We start from the raw sequence: 12,512 nt of genomic DNA on the forward strand, positions 1-12,512 counted from the left end.
GGACTGAAAAACAGCAGTAAGTTGTAGGGCTGAGCTGAAGGTCCCTATATGCTTTTGTGGACTTTTGTGGACTGAAAAATAGCAGTAAGTTGTAGGGTTGAGCTGAAGGTCCCTATATGCATATGTGGACTTTCATAAAACTTAAACTTAACAGTCCCCATTGGGGTTGAGCTGGTGGTCACTGTATGCATTTGCTGATGTCCACAGGACTGAAATATAGCAGTTAGTTGTGGGGTTGAGTAATTGGTCACTATATGCAGCAAACTATGTAGGAAATTGTTAGGAAAATCATTATGGTGGTCTTATGGGTAGGTGGTTGGAGGTTTGACTGTAAGATATCAGTTATATCATTGTATAATGGCATTCATTCTGATAAAAGATAGCCTTTATGGAAGTTTATATTTGGTTAGACAGCTTGAAGCAATTGGAAATATGTTAATAAACCATGAATACTGAGGTGCCAGTCAGTAACAGATCATTATCCTTGCAAGTGATGGTTTCATTTTATAGTTTGATTAACAATCAAGTTGGCCTTAGCCCTCTAAATGATAAATCTATCATTTGTCATTCAATACCAAAATGTATTGTCAATTTGATGAGCAGTAATTAAGTTCATTTACATATTCTCCATTAGCTTATGTATCTATATATATACATAGGATTTGACTCAGGTGCTCGTTTCATGGAAAATGCATATAATGAATTCGTTATCTATGTTTTACAGCTGTTTCAAATCAAACATTGAATTGATTAAACACATGATATATAATAAGCACAAGGGTAAAATTCATGTGTCACATGACAACAGATGCTTAATGTCTTTTGTAACTTGATGAAAGTTCAGTAGTAGGGTTTGAAATGCATTTGGATTCCTCAGACATTATGCTTATATTAGTGTGTGATGTAATGATACATTGTACAAAATATTGCTATGAAGATTAATGTATTATAATTCAGATCTACTTTCACAGCAAATCAACATAACATCCCCCAACACCCCCTTATCATGAGTCAGTGATTGTAATGTAAAGTCTGTTACATATGTAATGTGTCCATTTCTTACAAATGCATGCAAACAGTTTCTTAAAACATTTTGAAATGTTATTGTAATTGCAATATTTATACATTTGACCTGTCACTTATGTAAGGAAGAACCCATCTCACTGTATCTTCAACCTATGAATGTTTTAGGCAGAGATGTGGTTACAGACAGATGGAGTGTATCACAATATGGGAAAAAAAATGAACTTGTAATTACCTGTTTTTCCAGGATGTTCGATGTTGGTGGACAGAGGTCAGAGAGAAGGAAGTGGATTCACTGTTTCGAGGGTGTGACTGCCATCATATTTACTGTAGCCATGAGTGAATATGACCTCATGTTGGCAGAAGACCAAGAAATTGTAAATAATACTGTTCAGTTATTTTTGATTTAAATTTTATATTTTATTTAGTATAAGTTTGTTTTGTAATAAATCAGATGATTTAGAGTACAAATTTTAAGGACATGTACGTTGTGACAGTGTATGCCATGACGTTAATGTGATTCAGTTAAATTGTAGTTTATATAAAAATTGTAATGGCAACTTTATTTATAGATCGATTATGAAGAACTTGCAGCAGTTACAGGAGGATGTAAGAGAACAATATGCAGGAAGTAACTTAACGCTATAGGAAAATGACGTAACTGAAAGGTATAAGCAAGACAAAGGAACTAAACATTCTATCACTAGTCATTTGGCAGAACTATTTTAACTAATAAATGTAACATCCAAAGTGGGAAGGAAAATCCATGAACAACTATAAGCCAACATTTAGGGTAACAAAAAGCTATAAACTGAGATACAAGACTGAAAATATTAAGGACTAAAAATGTTGAATACATCATATATGTTGAGTCTGTTCAGTACAGATAACTCCATTCATGCTACTTTAAGCTGATAATCAGACCACTGGATGTTAAATGGATAATGGCAAAAAGCACTAAACTGGAGTTATCTTTACACAGTAAAAAAAAGTTATTTTACCTATAATTCTTGTCCTTGTAGAATCGGATGATGGAGAGTATGAAATTATTTGATTCCATCTGTAACAACAAGTGGTTCACAAACACCTCCATTATCCTGTTCCTCAACAAGAAGGACTTATTTGCTGAGAAAATCAAGCAATCCCCTCTTAGCATCTGCTTTCCAGAGTACAAAGGTAGGGTATATTTGTGTAAGCTGTTGGTTGTTTTCTACTAGGCAATAATTATGTATGTAACTCCATATTTGTATTTGATAATTTCCTATCATCATAATCTAACTGTCATACACGTTTATTAGGGCCCATTTGATATGGTCATTGGAGTTCTACTATTATCACATTTGCTCATTAACAATTGGTTTCCTCTACAGATATGTTTCCCAATCATGAATTGTTAAGGAGTGTATCCAGTGCCTCACAAATCCAACATTCCCAAGATAGAAGAGATGTTCACTATATCTTTAGGCTTAATTTAGCAGCAATCATCTGCTTGCCAAGGTGGAAGGTAAACAAGATTGGTCTTCCCTTGGATGGAGAGGTTGGCACCATGGCCTTCAATCATTGGTTACTAATTGTGCTTGTGCTTAGAAGAATGCTCTTTGTCAAAGTCCCACATATGTGTTATTATCATCTGAGTGATTTTTGGAACTTGCTCACATCAGGGAAACAAAATGTTTTTAGTTCTACTGGTCTTAGAACAAAAGACTAATTGGATGGTCCATTGTCTGTTGTTTTTGTTGCTGTTGTGGGGTTTAATGCCATTTTTCAGCACATGATAGGCTATGCATGGCAGCCAGTATTAATTGTGGAGGAAGAACCCGGGAAAACCCCGGGAAGAACCACTGACCCACGAGAAGCTACTAGCAAGCTTTCTCACATACCCACATTGGCTGAATCCTAGACTCGAACCCATGCAGACAGAGGTGAGATGGCAGTGATCCGTAACGGAGAGCGCTTTAGACCACTCGGCCACTCGGGGCCACTCCATTGTCTGTCATCTGTCTCCTTGCTGGCACAAGCTTGTTATTGCTACTCCTCCTAAACTACTTGGAGCATTGCCTTGAAACTTTACACAAGCATTCATCCCATGGTCTAGAGGTCCTAAATGAAAATGGTGTGGCTTGGACATCCAATATGGCCATGAATGTGGCCATTTTGACAACATTTTTATTGCTGCTCCTCCTGAATGGATGGCCGTATCAAAATGGCATTTTAAGTAAAAGTCTTCTTATGATGCCTAGTGATGCCTAGTTGGCCCTGGATACAAATGGTGCTTATGTGATGTCAAGTATGGCCAACATGGCTACAATCTTGAAAATTTTGTTCTTGCTACTCCTCATGAATGGATGATCATGTCAACATGCAGCTTTCTAGTAGATCCCAATGAAAATCGAACTGATTTGATATCCAGAATGGCCACCACAGTGGTAATCTGGAAAATTTTGTTCTTGCTACTGCTTCTGGGATGATCTCTAAAAAACTTCTCCAGATATCTAGCAGGTCCTAAATAAAAAGGGTGCCAATCTGACATCTAGTATGGCCACCACTGTGACAGCATCCATATTGAAAATCTGGTTATTTCTACACTACGTCTTGAAAATATTGTTACCTTTACTCCTTTCCAGATGAGTATCTGTGTCAGCATGGGATTTACCTATCATCATCAGTCTCATGACCTAGTGTGGTCGTTGAGGCACTGTGCTGCTGAACATCTGACCCATTTCCTCCACTTGTCTCGATCATGTGCCAATGCCTGTCTCTTCGCAAAACTTTTCCTGGTCCATTCTGTGATGTTGTCAGTCCACTTTTTTCTCTGTCTACCTCTCTTTCTGCCACCCTGGACGCTGCCCTGCAGGACTGTTGTGGATAGACTGTTGGCTCTAGTGACATGGCCATACCATTTCAGCTTTCTCTTTTTGACGGTGGTGAAGAGGTCCTCATATTGGCCTACTTCGCGCCTGATGGTGTTACGCACTTCTTCATTTGTGATGTGGTCCATGTAAGAGATGCCAAGGATGGTTCTGTAGCATCTCATTTCAAGTAACTGGATTCTTCGTTGTAATTCTGCTGTCAGGGTCCATGCCTCACACGAGTACAAAAAGACTGAGATGACTAGAGCTCGCAATAGTCTGATTTTAGTTTTCAGACATATATTCTTGTCTCTTCAGATGGGTCTTAGCTTTGACATAGCTGCCATTATTTGTGCTGCTCTTGACAAAATTTCTGCTCTTGATCCCTCTTCAGTGATTATGGAACCAAGATATTTGAACTGGCTCACTGTTTCCATTTCATGTCCTCTGACTTTAATCTTGGCTGAGATTTGTTTGCCACTATTTGTCATCAGTTTTGTCTTCTCAGCGCTTATCTCCATGTAAAATCTGGAAGATGTTTCATCCAGGTTCTTCACTAAGGTGGCTAGCTCGTCTTCACTGCCTGCCAGCCCATCAATGTCGTCTGCAAAGCGGAGGTTGGTGATGTTACGCCCTCCAATGCTGACTGTCCCACAGTGGTTTTCCAGGGCTTCGCTCATGATGCGCTCTAAGTAGATGTTGAAAAGCGTGGGTGACAGGAGACAGCCTTGATGCACTCCCACTGTTGTCTGGAACCAGTCCCCCACAGCACCTTGGGCAATTACTGCACTGGTAGCCTTGGCGTACAGCTGTTTGATGGTATTGGTTAACTTTTGACCCATGTTATACTTCTTCATTGTGGCCCACAATGCCTCATGCCACACTCTGTCAAAGGCCTTTTTGAAATCTATGAACACATGATAGATGTCTTGTTGGTGTTGCGAGTACTTTTCGCACAGAACCCTGAGATTGAATATTTGTTCTGTTATGCTTCTTCCACTCCAGAACCCGGCCTGTTCTTCAGCGATTATTTCTTCTGCTTGTGGTTTCAGTCTGTTCAAGATGATCTTCATCATTACCTTACTAGCATGGCTGATCAAACTGATAGTTCTGTAATTTTGGCACAGCTGGAGATTGCCTTTTTTGGGAAGTGTTATAATCAGTGACTGGATCCATTGTGTTGGCCATTCACCTGTCTGCCAGATCTTGTTGCAGATTTTTGTTAGTAGCTCTTTCACTGATTCTCCCCCATTCTTGTTAAGTATAGCTGGGATGTTGTCTACTCCAGCTGCCTTCCCATTCTTCAGTGCTCTTATGGCTGACTCCACCTCTTCTTTGAGAATGGGGAAGTCATCATCATTTGAGGAGTTTGGAACTTCAAGCACCTCTGGGTCTCCTGTGGACTGATGGTTGTACAGTTCTTTGCAATACTCAGTCCATCTTTCTGCAGTGTCACTCGCTTCTGTGAGGCATTTTCCATTTTTGTCTTGAATGGTACTGACTCTTGGTTGTTTCTGTCTGGTGAGGTCTTTCACAATTTGGAATGCCTTTTTGCTGTTATTCTTTATCAGACTGTTCTCCATTTCTGTGCACTTTTATCCAATCCAATTTTCTTTTGCTTTGCTCAAGTTTTTTCTGATATTCTTGTTTATTTCTCGGTACTTCAATGCCCCTGTTGTGTGTCTGGTGTTTTTTAGTTCTCTTCGGGCATCACACAACTTCAGAATCTCTTCTGTAACCCAGGGTTTTTTCTTCGGGCGATGGAGGCCAATGATGTCCTTGGCAGCTGCTGTCATGACTGTGTTGAAGGTGTCTGACATCTCATTGACATCATCATCCATCACAAGGAGTGGAGCAAATTTTCCTCCAATTGTGGCTTGGAATGACTTGCAGATGTTATGATTCCTAGTTGGTTCTAAAAGCAAATGGTGACAGTCTTATATCCAGTTTGGCTGCCACTGTAACTGTTTTAAAATATCTTGTTGTCACTTCCTTCTGAATGGATCATCATTATGGAGCGGTTTTCACCAAAAGACTTCTAACAATGTCTGCTTTGTTCTAAATAATGTGTCAGTCTGAAATGTGTACCACATCAGCTAATTTTAAAATATTGTTATTGCAGAAGAATATCAGTGATGGTTTCAGCACTCAACAATTAAACAGAAGAAATGGTCCAATCTTGAATTTTCACCCAGTAGATTGTCAGTCCCTTCATGGGACTCTTGTTCATTGTATTGCTTGCCCTTATCTTGATCATATAAACATATTTTGCATTTTATTTGATAAACTTGTTGGCAATATACTAATTGCCTGTCCTGTGGTCTATGGTATTTTTATTTCAGCTCAGTATTCAACCCTTGCTTATGAATTCTCTCAAGTAATTATTCTGTTATTATATGTTTTAAGATCATGCATTGGGCATTAGGCTTTATCCATAGTATCACCTTTCACTTGTGTGTGCCATTTGTCTGCTGTCTTTTTGTACAAGAGTCAGCATGGTAGGCATTATGAAGTGCATGGGTTACATACAATTCTAAATGGCTGTGTGTAATCACTCTGCAAATATATTGTATGGAATGCAATTCAAGGCATTCATAAACTGTATCCATACAGACCTGAGGGTGTGTGGACAACTGTCACTGCCAAATAACTAACTCAGGAGAAGCACATGACCAAGGCACATGACCAAGGATACCAGTGCCATCAACATTGCTACTGATGCTGACTCCATGTACAGATATCAACTTGGTCTGTACCAATAATTTATATACAGGCATCAGAGGCATATCCTGCTGGTGATCTTTCCAGGGATATCCAGTACCAGGCTTTGGACCAGATGCCAACCTGGTACAGATAACACAAGCTCTGACATAGTCTCAATCTGCACCTTCAGTTTATGGGACCAGGTACAGTAACTTATTTTCCAGGTATTTCCAGTTCCTGATACTCTTTGACTTGGACATATTATATAAACAGCACTGTCTTGTATTACTCAGTACCAGACTGTTAGAGGTATCACTGAGTATCACTGAAAGACTTGACATGACCTGGTATTGTCCCTGGCAACCCATCATTCCTTGGTACCAATCCCAGACCATCAAAGCTACACACTGTGAACAACTGGAGATAACTGCCTTCAAACACTGCCATACTTCCATCCTTGTTCACCATCCCACTTGACTTGCTTTGTCAGTGCAGAGCCTTCTCTATCAAATCACTCTTCATGTTTTCACATTTTTGCATAAGTGTCTTTTTCCTTGCTCAGTCTGATGATGTTCAGAGAAAGCTAAGCTTTCCACACAGTGATTAAAGATATTTTATAGCTCTGCTGCTTGAGTTTTGTCTGACTCAGCATATTCTATCAATGGCCATATATAAAGTTCTGGCATCTAATGCATGTATGTGTGTTTGTGTGTGTTAGTTTGGATCTTTTCATGTAGCTTTTCATTTTGATTGTGCAACATAGAGTATACTATGATTCCTTGATAATGCTTCCCAGATCATAATACAAGCATACTCACCTAGGCACTTTCCACAGTTACATATCTGAAAAAGCATGTACATCGGCTCCATTAATAACTGCAATTTTTGTAATAGAAGGGGAGATCACTCTTGTTTGACTGCCACTGTTACAAGCAGAGTGCTTATTAGCCTGGGAATGCTGGATTTATGAGGTATTATTGTGACTTGGTAAGCTTTATCAAAGAATCATATTTTACATTAAAAATGGTTTCTACAAACTTTTGTGTGAATATTTGGATATTAACCATAGGATTAGATTTACTATTGACTAATATTGGCCCTACCAGTATGTTAGATTGTAATTACATTTTTTAAGCTCTACTGGTCATAGACCAGAAGAACTTCTGGGATGGCTTGTTGTCTGTCATTCATTGTCTGATGTCTGATGTTGTCTGTCTGTCCATTAACACAAGTTTGTTATTGTTACTCCTCCTAAACTACCAGAAGGATTGCCTTAAAACTTTAGACAAAATTCTAAAGTTAATGAATGGCAACAACAGACGGATAAATGTTTGATGAATCTGACTGTAAGTCATGCCAGACTTATCTTTCCCTACATGTTGGTATGTATGTTTAAGCATAGGGTTATGAAACTGCATCCTGATAAATTTCTTCCCTTACCATATTTTATAGCCACATAGAAGTCCATACTCTTCTTCTTTAAAAAATTATGACCCAAATCTCATGGTTAAAACACTATTCACACAAAGAGCTTCTTCACTTCCACCCCTAGTGTCTGCAGTTATGACTTAAATGGCTGTCACAACATTAGTCATACATAAAAGTTCCCACTCCACACCACTACCAATCTCTCTAGTTATAACCCAAATCTATGTGTCAAAACATTATTCATGTCTCTTCGTCTCTCTTTTTCTTTCTATTTACAGTACTTGATTATCTTTAATCCATTTTAAAAGTAAGAAATAGCCTACCCCAATAAGTGCCCCCACCCCTTTTTGATTTTTTTTTAGCAGCTGGCATAATTTCCCACTCGATGGATATATTTATGATAGAAAAGTTCTGGTGAAAAATGTGTCATGCTAATAGATTTCTTCTTCACATTTTCCCCATTGAACTTATTTGCTTTTGGTTGCTAGCTATTGCTTTTGGTTGCTAGCTATTGTGTCCATTTTTTTGTAATGTAACTGATATGGCTTCCTATGAAATAACAGAACAGAGTAAAATATTTAAAGTGTCAATCCATCGACCAACAGTTTATCCCATCTTATTGTTGTTTATTGATCCATCGACTGACAGGTTATCCCACCTTAATGTTGTTTATTGATCCATCGACTTACAGGTTATCCCACCTTATTGTTGTTTCTAGAGATTTCCAGCTTCTACAGAGCATAATGCAGTTCTACTTTGTATTGACCTAAACATTATTGATGCTGCGGCGTTGTTCCTTTTATGGTTTTATATATTGATTGAACAGGGGTTAGGAGGATGAATAGTATAAGTTACATGTTGCTTATTTGGCAATTTTAACTTTCTGTTATGATTTCATCTGGAACAATTTCCCCTTACATTAAGACAATAAGGTAAATTGTTTTTTGTTGTGTAATTTCATGTTTTTTACCCACACACAAAAAATCAGTGAAATTAAATAAAAATAATTTCAAAGTTATCTATTTATGATAGAGACATGAAATGTTTTGTAAGTATTAAACAACAAATAACAAACAATAAACAAAGGTCCTGCTCTGCCATAGTGTCTATAGTGTTTGTTCTATGATTACTCCAAAACAAATGCACAGACCCAGATCTTCTGGTACATGATGCGATCTTAACTTCACCCTTGCACAGTTATTTTGTTGATATCTCACTTCTAATAGCTTTAACTGCACAGATTTTGTGGCATTTTATAGTCATTTGACCTTACTGATTATTTCAACTGTTGCATAAACAACTCATAAGCATTATTTTACTTTAAGTACTGCTTATCTTGCATGTGATCCATGTTATATAACATTTATAGTACATACATTATGCCTCTGAGCTGATCACCTGGATAGCATACAAGTTATACCACTGAATTGATAACCTGGATAGCACATAAGTTATGCAACTGGGTTGATAACCTGTATGTAACATAAGTTATACAACTGGGTTAATACAGCACTTAAGTTATGCAACTGGGTCGATAACCTATATATAACATAAGTTATATAACTAGGTTGATATGCCAAAGGGTAGATACTCTGGAAAAGCACATCAATTAAGCAATTGGATTGATAACCCGGATAGCACTTAAGTTAGGAAACTGGTTTGATAATCTGGATGACACATAAGTTATGTCACTTGGTTGATACTCTTGATGGCACATAAGTTATGCCACTTTATTGGCCTTTTTTTTGGTTCTAGATTTTTATTCCTAGGGATTGCACATTCTAGATGTGGTAATGATCACCTAGAGTTGAGCATTGGTTTCCTCCCTTAGAAAGTCAGAATGATGCCCTTCATTTTCAAGGTTATCAGATTGCAAGAACATTTTGTGAAGTTGAAATTGAAAAGACAATTTATTTTCAAATTACAGGTTTAAACACATATGATGAGGCATCATCCTATATCATGCAGAAATTTCAAGAACTGAACAGGAATCCAGAGAAGGAGATCTATGGTCACTACACTTGTGCCACTGACACAAACAATGTCCAGTTTGTGTTTGATGCAGTCACAGATGTTATCATTAAAATCAACATGAAGATTGTAGGACTCTTCTAATGGAAGGTGAGTTTCCATTAAGGGTAATAATTCATGAAGCCTTGTTTATTGACCTTTTTGGCAAATGCCACACTTTACAATTGCTTGGAGACAGAAAAATTTAACAACATATTTAACATGAGGGTATACAAAATGTGTCATATTATAAGGAAAACACCACTTCCTCATTTTAACTTGCCTGGATAACTTGCAAACCTGCATATAACATGGGGGTAGGTGGGATTTCATTTTTTCTTTTAAAAAATACCCCCAAAAGAGGCCCCAATATGCTGAACATAAATAAAATTGCAATTAAAATTGGTAAGTTAAACCTTGACTGGAAATTTGAATTAACATCATGAAATTTGCAACTGTTATTATGGAGTAAGATCTTTGTTAAATTTTCTTATAACAAAATACTCAGTACACTGTAAATAACAATAAACAATGAAATATCAATCAACAAAAATGTTAGAAGTGTCTAAAGATGGCAACACTGTAAGAAAAAAATGCCAATTAAGTCTTGTCAAGTGAAATTTGTGTAATTTTCAGTTTTATCTTTTGATTCTGTTTTAGTGTAATCATGGTAAATGTAATTTGCCCTTTTGGATTAAAATATTATGGGTGTCAGTTGACTGTCATAGTCATGTCTGTGAGAACCAGATGAGTGCTGACTTGGTTTTGAGTTCCAATTTTTGGAACTGTTTCATGCATTTCTAATCTCAGTTAAGAGTAGACTTGCTTTGTATTTCATCATTTGTTTTAAATCCAGTAACAAGGGTAGAATAACAAAAGTTAAAAGACATACAAATTCTACCTGTTTGAGAACTAGTGGTCTCTTTCATATGTCGAGTCAATTCATTTCAGTTGACTAATTGAAGACTGTCTTAAATATTATTATGTAAGTTAATGAATATATCTAATATTAGTCACTAGCTAATCCCGCAAATGTAATAAAAGATTGCAAGGTAACAAAGCAAGAGGAGTATGTCACTGTGATTGTGTCTGTCGCTGTGATTGTGGCCATGATTCTGATTGTGACTGTCCCACCATTGTTGCAGAATAGAAACCGAGTGGGTTTTTGGACTAAATGAATAAGACAAACACAATCTGAGAAAGATGGAAATTTATGAAATGAATTAATAAAGAAAAATATATGATGTAAACATACAATGATTCTCTCACGATCTCAACATACGATTGACTCAAATCACTCTACACAACATTCACACATCAAAAATAAACCAAAAATATTAAATCAATATGAAGTACAGATCCAAGAAACCTCATGGACTGCAGATACGCTTCAAACAGTATTTTACACTATAAGAGAGATTCACATAATCTCGAATATGAACTCTATTAAGATTCAAAATAATCTTATGAACACAACTAAGATTCAAAATAATCTTATGAACACAACTAAGATTCAAAATAATCTTATGAACACAACAAGGATTCAAAATAATCTTATGAACACAACGAAGATTCAAAATAATCTTATGAATATAAAAATGCAATTGGAACAACAAAACGTATGCTTCTAGACCCCTTGTACAGTCATGTGATTCCTTGGTTTGGCCCACACTCTTATCGATTCACCACATGTACAGTCATACGTATACACACGTACAGACAGCATACAGCACCTTTTTTAATTTGCTACGTCTACGTCTGAGGCACAGACATACATACATACATACATACATACGTATCGACAGCACGCAGCCTTAAATACTCTGGAAACTCCAGACAGCTCTAAGCAACTTTAGACAGCTTCAGACAGCTGTAGTCATATTCACATTCACAATCACAGTGACAGTCACAATCAGAATTATGGCCACAATCACAGCAACAGAGACAATCACAGCAACAGACACAATCAGCTACAATAAAACCAAATTGGTCATAATAATAGTTTCTGTATAATCTCTAGATATATGATAATACTTTAACCTCTAATAGTGACTTGTAATTCAAAGTTCAAATCTGCGTTGTAATAAATGCATTATTACGCAATAAGACATTACAAACCGAATAAGCTTCGCATATCAAATGAAAAAGTAAATTTACCACTTACCCCTATGGCTGGAGAACAGTGGAGAGCGTACACTCCTTGATGTGATCCAAAATGACCAGTGTCGGTTTTAGAAATTGATCTTGCTTAAATCCATAGGAGAGTGAGCAAAAGTCAGTGTAAAATACCCGTGCATATCATGTTAGTAATGTTACTTCGTCACAAGTAATTTCTGGCGAGGTACATGTTAATACAGTCGCTTACCTGGAAAAACACATATTCACCCTAGATAACGTTGTACGCATGTACAATGAGAAATAGTCAAATAGTTCTGAGGCAAAACCAAGTTATTTCTTTGCATAATTCTGTGACAGAGTACTTGGTGCAATGTTTAGTTT

The 12,512-nt window shown here is 37.0% G+C and overlaps 1 protein-coding gene across 2 annotated transcripts in view; it reads left to right on the forward strand.

Annotated features, from left to right (window-relative positions):
- The window catches only part of LOC149787540 (guanine nucleotide-binding protein G(i) subunit alpha-like), a 121,843-nt gene that overhangs the window by 103,648 nt on the left and 5,683 nt on the right, over positions 1-12,512 (forward strand). For both annotated transcript variants that reach the window (XM_089973685.1, XM_089973684.1), the window contains exons 7-9: positions 1,271-1,400; positions 2,046-2,199; positions 9,931-10,124. In XM_089973685.1, coding sequence (XP_089829811.1) covers positions 1,271-1,400; positions 2,046-2,199; positions 9,931-10,118 — 472 coding nt within the window. In that variant the 3' untranslated portion in view covers positions 10,119-10,124. The remainder of the gene's footprint in view (positions 1-1,270; positions 1,401-2,045; positions 2,200-9,930; positions 10,125-12,512) is intronic.

The sequence above is a fragment of the Sinohyriopsis cumingii genome, chromosome 11 (assembly GCF_028554795.1).
Source record: "Sinohyriopsis cumingii isolate HCF-2022 chromosome 11, ASM2855479v2, whole genome shotgun sequence".
Lineage (NCBI taxonomy): Eukaryota > Metazoa > Mollusca > Bivalvia > Unionida > Unionidae > Sinohyriopsis > Sinohyriopsis cumingii.